This window comes from Haliaeetus albicilla, chromosome 8, assembly GCF_947461875.1.
Source record: "Haliaeetus albicilla chromosome 8, bHalAlb1.1, whole genome shotgun sequence".
Taxonomy (NCBI): Eukaryota; Metazoa; Chordata; class Aves; order Accipitriformes; family Accipitridae; genus Haliaeetus; species Haliaeetus albicilla.
Genome location: NC_091490.1, coordinates 38,112,339 through 38,127,489, shown reverse-complemented (window position 1 = coordinate 38,127,489; position 15,151 = coordinate 38,112,339). Strand labels below are relative to the sequence as shown.

The 15,151-nt window shown below is 40.0% G+C and overlaps 1 protein-coding gene across 2 annotated transcripts in view; it reads left to right on the top strand.

Moving 5' to 3' along the window:
• Positions 1 to 15,151, top strand: part of ATF6 (activating transcription factor 6) — an 83,024-nt gene that overhangs the window by 23,879 nt on the left and 43,994 nt on the right. Inside the window, exons 10-14 of one of the 2 annotated variants that reach the window (XM_069789945.1) lie at positions 530 to 673; positions 2,519 to 2,638; positions 3,570 to 3,672; positions 4,838 to 4,902; positions 9,072 to 9,183. In XM_069789945.1, coding sequence (XP_069646046.1) covers positions 530 to 673; positions 2,519 to 2,638; positions 3,570 to 3,672; positions 4,838 to 4,902; positions 9,072 to 9,183 — 544 coding nt within the window. Of the gene's footprint in view, positions 1 to 529; positions 674 to 2,518; positions 2,639 to 3,569; positions 3,673 to 4,837; positions 4,903 to 9,068; positions 9,184 to 15,151 lie in introns of both variants that reach the window. The other variant, XM_069789944.1, reaches the window with a different exon arrangement.

The following is a 15,151-nucleotide window of genomic DNA, read 5'->3' as shown; positions in this document are numbered from 1 at the left end:
GTAGAACTGAACACATATAAGTTTGCGTACAGTTTTGTTAGATGTCTGGCATAATATTCCAGGCTTGCAGCTGCACAGAATTTGGTAGCTGTATTTTCCTTACATATTGTATTAATATAAACTATGTCAATTGTGCTTTGAGGCTGATGAAAGTTGAAGTTCAGGGGTACTTTGATTTGAATATAGGTAATTTTCTTATGCCTGCAGAACTAGGTTACAAACAGATTGATCACAGTTTCATCAGGTGAAGCTTATGGGGTGACATGAAAACCAGAGCATCAAAATCTTTCAAACAATTAAAACTGAAGAAGAGAAAATAATTGCTTTTCTGTCTACTAATGCTTTGAATGGCAGTAATATAATGACACAAGACATCATGTTTTTATGTTAGGTATGACATGAACCTTATCCATGTAACATAGTAGCAGCCAGAAATGTATCCACCTGAGTATTTAACACATTACAGTAAAGTGTCTTGCAGACCTTTCATATATGTGATATGTTTTGCTATGGTTATTATGTTTTCCAGTGTATTTGAAAAGGATCCCAATGGAGTTGATTCCGCTGCGAGTTCCAGCCACCGGACTAGAAATCTTCTGGAGTTCTCAGCTAGCCAGGAGTCCAGCACAGCACAGAAAATACCTGGGGACATCATTCCTGAGAAGAGTAATAGGTGAGATGAAAACCTTTGACTTGTTCTAAGTGGCAGAGGGCAATGGTGCTTTTAGACCTCACTGTCCTTGCATTTGCTAACCTTTTTGGCTAGTGTCATTGCTGCTCTTATAGAGCAACTGAGTTTGCAAACACAGTGTTTTGAAAGCTGATCTCTTTTTTTATTATTATTTAACAAAGTTTACCAGGTTGCTTTTCAAATGAATATGATGTTTTATCTCCGAGATTACCCAATATGTAGAGCTTCAGAAGTGTACACATGGCTATGCTATATAGTGTTAGGGACAGTGTGGTGGAAGAGAGCATACAAAAAAGTGTATGTCATGGAGATTTTCATGACCTCCTTCAGTTCTTCATCTGTCTTTTTTCCCTGATCTTTATTTTAGCTTGCATAGTTATGGTATGTGTCATATTATCTATCTCTTCTTACTTTTCAAGCTGGAGTACTTATTTTCTCAGTTGCTCAAGAGAAGACTGGGGAAGTTCATGATTAAGAACATACTCTGAACTTAGCACTGTACCTTCTTTAGAAACCTCTGAGTCCATCCTTATGCTTACCCGTTACTTAATTATATAGTTGCTTTCAAGCTTCCTAGATCTCTAGCATTCGGTGCATAAATGAAGATATAATTGTCTCCAGACTGAAGTCTGGCTAATCCAGCTCATGTTTTGCCCTTACAAGATTTATCCTATCAGATTGTCCCTTTCCAGTAGAGTGTTTTGGCAGGTTGAACAAAGCCAGGCACAGATGTGCAGAAAGCCCTAGTGTATTTTGCCATGCAGAAAGAAGGCAATAAATCAAGAGCATTTTAAGGCTGTAGCCACGGTGAGGGCTTTGTGTCCTATGTGACATGTTTCGGACCATGACTTACGTGACGCAGTAGTAGAGTGGTTCTCTTAGGAGATTATGCTAGTGCCTATACCTCCTCCTTTTCTTTCACTCTTTCACCTTGTTTTTTGGTAAGCTGTGGGCTCTTTGCTGCATATTCTCCTTTATGAGTTCTAGATGCAGTAAACAGAAGAAGCAGACATGAAGATGGAGAGAAAGCTGGGAAAGGGAGGGGGAATGTGAATAAGGCTTTCATAAGCTTTTATACCTGATCTTTCAGAAAGAATTTGAGATTTAGGAGCTACAAGTCTCTGTCAAAACCAGGAGGACTAAGGCTGTTATATTGATACCCTATCAAAAAAGGAACTTATAGTACATATTTGGTGATAGCAGTTAACCCCTCAGGAGGTACAGGTAACCAGGAGAAAGGAATATTGGTCTTTGCTTTGTTGCTGAGAATGCTGTGGATTTTTGTATTGAAATACATGCTCTTTCTCACTTTTTTTATCAAAGCCAAGCTAGCTTCCGGAGACTGTTAGAGATGTAAATCCCCTCCACTCAGTGGTAATATAGTTTGTGGCTGCTCCATTGTCATATAGCTCACAGTCTTTACATCTGCATGGTTTTAGTGACTAATAAATTTAGTATTTATGTAGCAAATCTTACGTGGCTCTGGAATGAAAGAGAAAGTTGTCTCTGCAGAGATCTCATAGTTTACATATTATGAGGAATATTTTACAGGCTACATTTTCTTTCAATGTCTGGCCTGCTTGGGAAGAGATCCAACATCTGCTAATGCTCAACTGTCTGTTGAGTGCTATCAGACCCCTTTGGGGAACTGACTGAGACCATTGGATGTTTGATAGAAATTGTTATTCACCTGTTTCAAAGGTCCCATAGGAGCAGCTGTAACCTTTGTGGGTTTGCTGATGATAGTGCTTATTCTCTGGATTTGGTCAAAGGTTCATGAAAAACTATTTTAAGGGATTTCCTGTTTTCTTTTTCTTTTTTTCCCAGGTATGATCATTCTGTATCTGATAACAAAGCACTGATGATAGTCTCAGAAGAACCACTGTTATATATTTCACCACCACCACCTCCCTGTCAGCCCCTGATCAACCGGACAGAGTCGCTCAGGTGAGCAAACAACCTTTTCTGAGCATTTAAGCTTTTATTAGGAGTTTAGATATAAATTGTGTGTGGAGTGAACGCTACTGGACAGTCAGCTCTGGATTATGTTATTGTCTGTTCATAGTGTTCATTCAGCATGTGACCAGTGCCTCTGTAAGTGTGTGCACTGTCCAGCATCTACTACCATAGAGACAGGAGATTGATCTGGACCTTTGTCATCTTTTGATGTTTTCAGTAACAATTTTCACTCAGTTTTCACACTGGTCATTTAGCAATAACCAAATAACAATTATTTGATTGCCTGGAGGTTTTTCATGACTCGAAAGAGAAATCACTTCATATGTAGAAATGTTCATAATATGGAAATCAAGTCCAGCTAAAAGCCTGTTCCATCTGAAGTACATAAAAGGTGGTATCCTACTCTTCAGCTTCTGATACAAACATACTTAACCTGACATTGCAGATGTGCTTTATTCACTGTTAGAAAACACCTAGCTCACTTTTTCCAAAGATATGAGTGCCTCACTAGCCTTACCTCCATTCTGCTTTGTCCATTCTTTCTCTCAAATTCATCTGCCATATTTTAGCCTTCTTAACGAGTATTTTGTCTTGGACTGATCAACTTCTGATTTTAAATTTCAGTAGTCTTTCCAGTAATTTCAGAATTACTGTTCATTGGGCAAAAGAAAGTACTGTATCTGCTTTATATTGAAACATCCATGATCCCAGTAATTTATAGCTATTTCCTTATGAATTCCCTCATAAATTTAATCTTGCAATTATATTTTCTTACACTTATATTAAAAATAAGTTATCATAAGGTAAAAGAGTAGTAATCTGCAGTGTCTTTATAGTGGCTAGTTAAACTGTTTTCTAAAATGAAAAAAATTCTGCCTCTATTCTTTGAAACATCTGTTAATGCTGTGGGTTTTTCTAGGCTCAATCATGAACTTCGAGGATGGGTTCATAGACATGAAGTGGAACGAACAAGATCTAGAAGGTTGTCAAATAACCAACAGCAGAAAGCACGGGTTATGCAGGTAGGCAGGCTTATACTGGTGTGTCAACAGAATGACAAGATAATTTCAGACAACACAACAAAATATTCTCTCTTACTTGTCTGTGCTTGTCATTATAGACAAAAGTAGCAATGGTGCCTGTAATTAGGGTACCCAACACTTCCCATTTTAAATTGCTGGGTTTGGCTGATTATTATGTTGTCAAAGTTCTTCTATTCCTGCTCTTGGATTCAGGCTAAAGGTTTTCAATTTTTTTAGCAGTCATCAAAATATGTTCATTGTTTTCTAAAATGACTTTTATGAATTCTCTGTAAGGCTGTGTAAGGATAATGATAAACAGTTGATTAATGGAGAGAAATACAACCTACAGCACATTCGTCTGGCTCATGGTTAAGGGGCACAGCTGATTGGTTTTGTTGAAATATTTCTATTTAATTTTTTCAGATTTTTGCTAGAGGGATATGTTTTTGGTAAGACTACATAATTATGAGATTTGTGCTCATATTTCCCATTTTTTAAAATCCCTGTCATCTACATGGCATACCAATAATGAGGATGAAATTAAGACCATGAATTTTCAGTGTTTCATTTGATTAAGGCTAGTAACAGCCTTAAAAGGAATGGCACTTAACAATTTGGGCAATACCACATTTTTTTAGAGAAAAATTATTGAATACTAAACTTCAGATTCTTCTCACTGGTGTCCAAAGGGGAATGGTAGAACATTTAAGCAGGGCAAGGTCAGTGCTTCTAGTGTTTCAAATGCCAGAAGTGTGTTGTGGGTAGTCTGTTTTGGCAGTGGTATAAAGTGGAGGTGACCTTGTAAGAATTCTGCAAATCTGACATCACTGATAGCAAATTTTGCACTTGGATGACACAATATGTGCAATTACTGTGTATGGTGCCAGCCTCCCTTCTTTGACTCTGAATGTGTGACTTCAAACTTGGCTGTATTAAAACACTTGCTGCTTTTGTGTTTCCAGCTTGATTGCTGGCCATTTCAGTTATTCGTGTTTCACCAATGGGAAAACATACATTTATTGTTCAGGGCACCGATTAACCTCTGTACCCCCTTTGTATATTTACTCCCTGCTACAGATGTGCATCGTGTTTTATGTAGTGCCAAATCAAGGAAATGCTTGTTGTTTTCGCTTTGTGTCATCTTTCTCTTTTCCCCCTTTTTCAGAGCTCCCTCAGTGAGAAGGCAGATTCCCAGCTAATGGCCATGCCTTACACAGACACCAGCCTCAGGTAAGGCAAAACAACTGCTTTGTTACTGCTTTCTAGTTAATAATCTAGTTTTTACCAACAGCTGATAGAAAATGCCAGTTTTCACCTTGTTGTCAGGATTCTTAAGTCAGGTGCTAGCTACATATTGGGTTAATTTCTGTCCCTTAGCAAATAACTGCTTTTGATGATTCAGACTACATTTAAAGAAACCCCTGTATCACAGCTCTGCTCTTCTGGGATCTTTTTACTAATGAGTCCTCAGAAAACCTTTACTTCACTCTGCAGAGTCCCTTCCTAAAGAGATTTGAATCTTTAGGGAATAAAAAAAGGGGGATTGTCTTGGGAATATCTGGAGGAACATCAGTAGTTCATAAGAAGGTTTCAAAGAGTCTGGTAGGAGAAAGGTTTCTCTGTCTTCAAGAGTTGAGCCATTGTAGCTATTACCAAATTATTTTGACAATGTATCATTACATCTTATTTGCATGGTTTGTCTTCATCTCCTGATTTTCCCTGATGATTAGAACATAATAACCCAGAGTTTCCTGATTCCCCCTGCCCCCGCCCCATGCCATATACCTATCCTGTCCCTCTTCCTTGGGGACAGGAAGAACTGGAAAGAAAAGCTTAAGGAAACAAAAGTTCTCTCTCCTGAATTTGCTGTGACAGTGTTTAAAAGGTTCTCTGCTTTGAAGTGACAAAGAGGAGTAAGCAGAATGGAGTATAAAGTGGACTTTTTGTTGAGAAGAACACCTGAAATGTTGCCACTGAAAGTAAGACAGCTATGGCCCTTCCGTTTGCATTGCTGCTTTTAAAGCAGGATCAGCCTGGGAGAAAATAGCAAGCTGCAGGCAAATGTAACGGGAACTAGGCTGCCAAAATTTGATATGTCTTGACTAGTAAGAAAAAAAGAAAAAGGTTTTTTAGTTCTACCAGGAGATGGAGGATATCTGTTTTAACTGAAAACTGGACAGAGAAGCCTCGTGGCATAAGGCATTATAATATACATGCCTGCATTACTCTTAAAAAAAAAAAATCTGGCTTATTAGAAACAGTGTGCAACATCATGCAGCTCTGTATGGAATAATCTGCTGTGCTCAGAAGGAAGTAAGATTTTTTTTTTTTTTTTTTTTTTTTTTTTTTTTTTTTGGATGAACAGGACCAGTGAGTCATGGCAGCTGTGTGCTTTGACTGTCCTGGAACTGCTAAGAACATAGAACAGACTTCAGTTTCTCCCAGAGCCATGAGCTGTTAGATGCTCCATGAAATCATAGAATCACAGGGTAGTTTAGGTTGTAAAGGACCTCTGGAGCTCTCTAGTCCAACCTCCTACTCAAAGTAGGCTTAACTTCAGGTTTACTCTCTGTCAGAAAAGCCTGTCTCCATCTCCTTTTGTTAACCTCCATTAGGAAGCTGAGGATTGCAATGAGAGCCCCCTCAGCCTCCTCTTCTCCAGGCTGAACAAGCCCAGTTCCGTCTGTCTCCTTCTACACCCTGTACTCCAGGCCCTGACTGTAATGCAACCCAGTATGCAATTGCCCCCAAGATGCCCTACTGGCTTGTGTTCAGCTTACCTGCCAGCACCCCAGGTGCTTTCTTCAGTGCTTGTGCCTCATTGATTGGGAAGACAGGAAAGATGCTGTTTATTCAGTTTTTGTCATTGATGCTACTCCTGAGGCACTGCCTATGGAGAACTGTTAATGAACTAGCATTGTCTCTGCAAATGTGTAAAACCAAAAACTAAACCCCTTTTAGGTTTCCCGATACGTAATGTAAATGTTTGTAGATGGCCCTGAAGCTTTTACTAATGATTCAAATGCCTTTTTGTGGAGTATACAGTCAAGGCTTTTAATTTTTAATACTAGTGCTATGACTGGAAATTGCGTGACCGTTACGTTCTAGAACACCCTTGTTAGTGACCTGAGTCCATGAACAGGAGGACATTAGAAGGATCCAGATTCACCTCTGTAGCACTGATGATACCAAGATTGTCATGTTGGTCCTGAATTCCAAAAGAAAATTGATCAATTGAAAAGTATTGCAGTGAAGTCAAAGCAGAGGAAAAAGGTCAAAATCAAGATGATTTCAAAGAAAACCATTAAACACCCACTAGCCCCCACCCCAGCTCTCTTCAGTCTTTTTAGCTTTCTTCAGAGGTAATTTTGATGAGAGTTTCTACAAGTGTGTATTTAGGGCTCCAGATATCAAACTGGGACTTTCCAATGATTTTCGTTTCTAAATTTTGCCCTATTAAAATTGTGGTTCTTGGTGCATAATGCACTGAGTCCACAACCTTACTCCTTCTTAAAACAATCATAAGTGCAACATCGTAGTGCTTTGTGATGCATAAGAGTGCCCTTTGAACTTTTAATACACACAATTTAATATGATGCTTTATTGTAATATGGTAACGTATGACTAAAACAAGTGGTAGCTTTGCACCTGTTTTCAGATCTTAAATTCCTCCCTTCCTTTCATGGAGGAGTCCATAGTGGGTACTCTTAAATGCCCAAAGGTAAGTATGGTGTAATACCAGGGGATTACTGGTATCACTTGGAATTTGGGACTTGTGATAGACTTGTTCCACGGACCCAGGACAGCTTTGTAAAGGCCCAGTGGTTTCCAAGTGCTTTGGAACAACTTTCTCCCGTGGCTGGATTTAGAATTATAAAAGGCTGCTTTTTAGGTCTAGCTGTATCTTCTTGAGTGTGGGCGAGCAAACGGATCTGTGGGACCTGTTTCAGTTTTCAGGATGTGTTTTACTGAGCAATGTGTGGGCGTGATGCCTTTTATCCCAGTAAAACTTCAATGCTGAATCTCAGGGGTGGTTTGGTGGGCCTACATGTTTTTATGAATAAGTAATCAAGCTCACATTAGCTCCAATCTTTGTTTCCTGTGTGTGAAGGATGTGATCTGATTCCTCACTTGCAGAGTTCTGCTAAAGAGGATATATAGGGTAGAGCTGCCTGCTCTTGATCCCACAGGACTTACACCCCCAATCTTGTTAAAGGGCAACTGGCTTGGCAGCTACAGTCCTTTGGTTGCAACAGGACTATATTAGCAGTAAGAGAGGAGATAATGATGGTCTACTATTACTGCTGCTCCAGAAAATCACTTGATGATAGATTTATGCCTTGTTTTGGGTGCATACTTATGTATATTTTAGAAACATACCAAAATAATCTTAAGTCAGCCACCATAGTTTAAAATCTGGGTCAGCAGAAGATAGTTTGGGAGGGATAGCCTGATCAGTGTTTTTGCCACAAATACTGCAAACAGACACTATGCTATTAAAGTGGGAAAGAATTAAAATGACTGGTTGAAGGTCCAGCTAATGGTTTGTGTAAGTACAGCTTTCCAGTTTGATTAAATATGTTATTTTTGAATGGGATTAGGGCAAGTATACATGATAGCAATATGTGCTGGGAATTTCTCACCTTTCCAAGATAAACAGTGGATAAGTACTGTGATTGTACAACTTGCCAGAGTTTTTGCTTAGAATAGTTTAGACGGAGTGTCTTTTCCTCATGTCTGATATATGTAAGATGAGAATTGTGAAAAAGACGAGCCAGAATTATGTGAATATCTTATTTTTATTCCACTGTCTAAATTGAAAATCAAGAGCGAATCTTTGAGTTGACCAAAGAGATTAAAAAAAAGAAAAAAGGTGAGAGAGAGAGAAGGTGGGGTTGTCACTTGACAGTAAGTGAAAAGCTCTGTTTATGCCTAACTCTTTGCACTTCTTTCAATTTGAGTGGTTTGGATCCTTAGCAGTAAAAAAATTTAAAGAATTATTAAATGTTTTGATTTTTTTATTTCAGAATGACATTTCATTCTAAAATTTGCTAAAATCTATTTCCAGAAGTCATCACAATTTTTCAGACACTTCAGGTTGACTTGAAACTTTTTTTTTTTTCTGTTGAGCTAGCAACAGGTTTTTTTGCCAGCCTCAAAAGCATGAATAAAATCAAGCCTGGAAAAGTTTCCTGCAGCAAGACCTTTAAAGCACCTTGAACTTTCAAAAAATACCCAGTAGTTTCACTGTCTTCACTTGTGTTTAATGTTCCTCATACTTCTCTCAATGGATGAAGAGCTGCTGTTCTTTTGAAAAGCAGATCTTTAAAGTCATTGTCTCACTGAAGTTAACTTTCTTGTCTAAAATAATTACATTCCCCCCTTCTTTATTTCAGCAGGAACTCAGGGAATGAGCTGCAAGTGTATTACGCCTCTCCAAGGAGCTATCAAGATTTTTTTGAAGCTATTCGCAGAAGGGAAGATACATTCTACGTGGTGTCATTTCGCAGAGTAAGTGTAGTACTTGTTCAATACTGGCCTTTTATGTGTATCCATAAGACTGTTTCTAACACTGAACGTCTTTCCTTGTAATACAAAAGATGACCTAGTCAAGGTTGAAGCTAAATTTGTTTCTTCATAAGTGATGCTTCTGTATATCCTGTACAGTAATATGGCCAGACCATGGTCTTTGCAAAATATGCCCGTCACAGTTAGGAATGGAAAGAGAGCTTTGCAGAAAACATTGTAGAGCCACGGCAAGACAGCACAAAATTGCATGAACCCTGAGGTTAAACACGCATGGTAGAAGTCCAATAATAGGAATAATTAACTGGATATTTATTTAGTAGGTGTATAAACTTTTTGTGCTTCTGGGTATAGGAATAACTGTACCCTGTGCACAAATTATTTCTGCAAGCTTAACATAATATTATTTCTGTCTTCCCCTAAAACACTTGCATTTGCAGTTTTATGTGTCATATGTTGCAGCTGTACAGGACCGTGTGCCATGGCACAGTTTTTCTGTTGTTTTGTGACTTGTAAGTCGAGACATGAGAAATTCTGCTGTCTATGCTGGGATAAAACATAGACTTGTGCTACAGCTTTGTCAAGCACATCCTCACATCTGCAGCACAGTTAGTGACAGTAAAAGCTGTTTTAAAATGGAATTCCAGGTGTTTGATGGCACTTTCTGTACTGCAAGCCTGAGTGGTGTTGAAGCCAGGACAGCTGCAGTAGTGAGAAGCTGCTTGGGATTTGACGGTGGAAATGATCAAGAGAAACAGTGGTTGAAACAGCAACTAGGGGTGGAAGAGTTTATTTCCTCTCTTTTGCAGAGGTCTTGATAAGTCCTTTAGACATGTCTGTAAGGCATATTTGGCCCTGGCCTGAACATGGGGTCTTCACTTGCTAAGCCTTCTGCCTTGCTATTTTGCAGTCATGATATTAGATTGTTCTATGCATGTTCACTCCCAGCTGCAGTTTTCCTAGGAACCTGCAACTCTGCATGTGTTTCCTCACCATAGGAGCGTCCTGAGAGGTGTCCCAGGGTGATGGGAGACCAGTAGTTGCAACTACAATAGCTCATCCAGCTACAACCAATTCTGTGCAAGAGCACACAGATGAGTGTAACTAGTTTTAGTAGTTTCTGTGTTGTCATAATTCTACCACTCTGTAGACGCCATATGTACATAGGTAGCACATCCCTGTTTGACCTGTTCTACAGTAACTTTGTTAATTGGTGAGATACATGTCTTTAGAAAAGGTTCAGGCAAAATAAAAATGGCAGCACTCTTGTTAGGATTAGAGTTTTATGCTGAGTAGAAATATGAGGTTAGTTTCCAGTCTTGGGATTACTGGGTTGTGTCACAAGGCTGGAATTTTGTTATTAAACACTTGGCATGTTCTGCTGTTCTTTCAGCTAGCAACACAAATATAGCCGACACCAGGCTCCACATATCCTGGGGATGAGTAGAAGGGAGTGGAGAACTGATTATAAAAGTTTTTCTGGAAACTCCAAACAAAAAGCAGAATAGTGTTTGTCTAGTTCTTCAGTTGCAGCCGTTGCTGTAGTCCACCTGAATGCATGTACTGGTACATAGGTTCTGTTTACGCTGTCAGATTAATGACCTGGAAGTTGTCAGCTCTCATTTCAACTTGCAGAGCTGTCCTTGGAAACAGAGTGTGTCTTGTGCCACAGAATCCCTACTGCTTGGCTCTGCTCTATTGCAAGGAGAGGTGTGGGGATTTTTTTAAACCATCTCTGAAGTTTATTTGGTAGGAAAGCTGTTGGTATTTCTGTTTTATGAATGAAACGTCCTCATATTGAAGGCAGTTTTATGCATTACCTCATTTATTATTTTACCAGGGCAGACCTGATCTAGTAACAAGCTCTGCCCTGAGGCACTTTTAAATGACTTGCTTGGATTCTTTTGTGAGTGCAGAAGAAAGGACTCCTGCACAGCCCGAGGGGTGCTGTCAGCAGGGCCCCAGTCAGGGAGGTGCCCTTTCACCTTCTCCTGAGGACTGCTGACTTCATTTTCTTTGGACCAGACTTCCCTCTTCATGATGATTAGGAGCTGAGAGGGGACTGATTTCCTCCTCAGTGTTCCGGGACAGTTCACTCCTGTTGCTTGCTCTCTTGTCCAAGTTAGAAGGCAAGGCCTGGAGATGATAGGTTCGTTCTCCTCTCTGGCTGTTTGCCATGCAGACACTCCCAAGCACTTAATAAGCTGTTAACAGCCATCTACAAAAGAACAGGAAGATACAGCCATATACAAAAGAGCAGTGAAGAGTTCCAGGGAGTGGATGGTTCTGGTATTGGTGATGATCCTGCTCCAAGTGAGAGATGGACTATGGGTCTCCAGGGTTCCCTTCCACCTGATCTCTCTGGGATCCTCTTTCCACATGCTTTCTGCTCTGCGTGCAGTGTCACATAACGCAGTATCTCTCCTGGGTGCATGTGCTGAAATGTAACACATTTTTTGTGTGTTTTCTGCATGTTCTCACTTGCACTACAGGAGCTGTGCCCTGAGTTCCTTGCTTGCTGGGGCTGCCCATGCCTCTCATATAGTAGGACTCAGCCAGAGCTTGTGAAGCTGGAAGGTAGGGGAGCAAAGCTCATATGCACTGTGTCATTCTCTGGTGAAGCTTGGTACCTGTAAGACTGAATTTCTCATGATCTCATCAATTTTATTTTCTTACCTTGCCTTGGAAGGCTTGCATGTCTGCATATTTACAGCTGGGTTTTGGTTTTTTTTAAGGAGGAGAGAGATAAATAAAGTAGTATTTGGATCAGCTGAGTCCATACAAGAAGCTGGGCTTTCACTCTGGGAATCTAGAGAAATTAATTTTCTGCTATTGCCAGGGGAATCTGTAATGTCATTTTTAAATAAGAAGAAATATGTAATTGACAATGAGTAAAGAATTCTTGAACTGAGGCAGCATTGTCTCCCAGCTCTGCCAGGCCTCAGCAGCCAACATCCCTCATAGGCAGGGCTTATCACCAATTATTTCTTGAGATGTTAACTTGTTAATTTTATTTTTTCTTGCTGCTTAACTCTTACGAAGCCATTGTTTTCAGTGGTCATTTAGCATGGCAGAAACTGACACCTGGCAATGTAACAAGATAGTCTGTATTCACACCTGGCCCCTCTGCTGTCCCCAAATGCTCAGAAGCTACGTCTTTGCAGCCTGCCTCCAAGTTGCCCTGTTTTGGGTTGGTTTTGGGAGTCCGTTCAGAGCCGAGAGGTCTGTGCAGCCGGTAGTGAGAACAAGTCGCCATGCTTCTGTGGAAAGGGTACAGCAGTTTGAGCTCTGCTGAAGCACACTGGAGTCTCCAGTTGTTGAACCTTCCTTCCATTTTTCCCAGGTCTGAGAGGCAGAATTGAAAGTCTCTGCCAACACCTTTGATTTCTGCCCTTTAATGTCTGCCATACCAAGTCTGTTTGATCTGTTCTAAAACCCCAGTGGAGCGTGGCTGCAAAATTCAAGTTAGTTGATATAACATGCTCTGTCAGCAGGGCGATAGACACCTGGCTGCCGCTGCAGTTCTCCTGTAAGCCTGGCACCCAAACAGTTCTCTCTCAGAGCTCACATCTGTTTTGCCATGGAGTCTTCAGACCTTGAGATTGTTTCTAGAATTACTTGAATAGCTAGCTTAATTTGAAAGGTAATTAAGTAAATCATTGGAGAAACCAAATCCGTTCCAATTTACTTTGGCCTGTAAATGCCACTCCAGATCGTTCCATTCCTTTGTGGTTAGGATCAGAGTCCCCACAAGTTGCAGTGATTAAGCAGTAGATTGCCCCATCCTGGAAGATTCTGTCAGTGACCCTTTGATGACATCTCTGCAGGCTTATTAAGGACAGTGACATTTTTTAGGGTAAGAATATAAATACTGGAAGCGTGGTTTAAAGTTTGATTCGCTTGGGAAATTTAGAAGGCCAGTAGCATTTCCTCATACTACTTTGTCTATTTGTTTCAAAGCACAAATGTCTCCTAATATCAAAGTTTGCCAATTACATTTAATGCAGCGCACATACAATATCTTACAGTATATTGCAGTAAAAAAATATATAATAAAACGTGATTCTGGTTCTTATTTGTTAGAGCAGGACTGATGCTCACCCTATGGAAATCAATGGCAAAGCCTTGACCAACTTCAGTAGGACCAGAATTTCACTTTGTAAATTTCTGCTTCATTGCCGTGGCACTTAAACCATAGAGCTTCAGGGAAGCGTATTATTATAGATGTGAATTTCTGGTCCTACAAGCCAACATCTGCAACAAACATTTAAGGATTTCTCAAGTTCTGCAAACAAATTTTCACTGAAGTGATTGAGCCAAATTTAAATCAGAACTTCTGTTCTTTCTTTGTGTGAACGCTCAATGTGCTAGGAATAAAAATATCTAAGTTGTGTTTTGCTTTTGTTGGTAATAAGCCTGTGCCGTGTTAATTGTATTTGGGATGATATATTACTTTCAGGCAGCAAAAGATTATAGTGCCTGGCTTTGACATTCTTGTGTATCAGTAGTTTGCTGTGCTGCACACACAGTTCTGGCAATAGTCTGAATTCATTCAGAGACATGAGTGAGGTGGGTTCCAATTCACTGCACTCTTAATGCCATCTGCATCCTGCAGGCAAAACTGCATTATAAGAAGTTGGCTTCAGATGATGTTTCATAGCCAGATATTCAGTCCTAACGTATACTTTTCTCCTGTTCTGTTACACTTGACAATGGGTGGTTTTTACTGAACATGAAGTTTTCTGGAGTTGACTTTGTTTGTGGGTTTCCGTGGGCTGGGATGTATAATTTGGTCTTCCATTCAGATAAAATGCAATGATTAGGCTCACATAATCTTGCTGCTCCTAAAGAGATGGTAGCTAATTTATATGTTTGAGTCCTGTGGGTTTGCAACTGCTGCAACTTAACATGCAGATTTTTGTAAGATTTTACAAACTCCCCTTTCTCTTTGGGAAACCTGACCTTAGCTATTGAGAGGAAAAAATTGCTTTATCCCAAGATCCTAGGATTTTAAGATCTTGTCCTGTATTGTATACAGATGCTGAGAATAATTGAGGGTAAGGACATAGTATCCATGATAAAATTGCCTGTCCTTCTCAAAGCAGAGGTCACCCTTTAGCCTGTCTTCTCTGTGAGGCTAACCTTTGCCTCCCTGGGAAAACTTGAGAAAGCAAACAGTGTGTGTGATTGTACTTCAGCATGCCCTGAAGCTCAGCGAGCCAGCCTCTGTCAAATTGTGGCTGCATTTGACTTTCAAATTTGAAAATCCATTATGAAAACCTCCTGTTTCCATGTAAGTGTCACTAGTGAAAACAAAGTCTGGCCTGCTGCATTCTTTGTTACAAATTCCTTCTTCCCTGGCTAAACTGTGGATTTTCTCCATGTCAGTGAGAATTTTCTCCTCCCAAAGCCCTGGTGTCCCTATAAAAACAGTGAAGCAAGCTTTCGTTTTGGTCTTTCTCAGAACTGTCATCCTTCTTGGTGTGGAATATTTCTGGTAGGTGGAGGGCAGGGGCAAACTGACTATCAAAGGGACTGGGAGGTGGTGGGAAGAAGGGGTTCTCTGTGGTCTTCTGGATACTAAGCTGGGGAAGGTGTTGCTTTTGGTAGCATCTTAGAGCTGTTCTTGCTTAGTCTAAAAACCTCCAGAGAGAAATTTAATAATCTAAAATTAAGTCTAAAAATGTATGTTGGTCTATAGAGCACAAATGGTCTTATTTTAATCCTGGGATTATCAAAACACATGCATCCAAGAGCACCACAGCTCCAAGTAATAGGAAACTCAAAGGTTTTTTTAGGTTTGCAGCTGAAGGCCAGCAATTCTTTAAAAAGCATTTCTATCAACACCTTATAGTATTTTCCAGCAAAGCCTCCGATTGCTTCATTATTTCTCACTGTTACTCTGCAATGCCTAGAAGTTTTGTTCCTGTGTGAGAATATACTTTCAAGACCA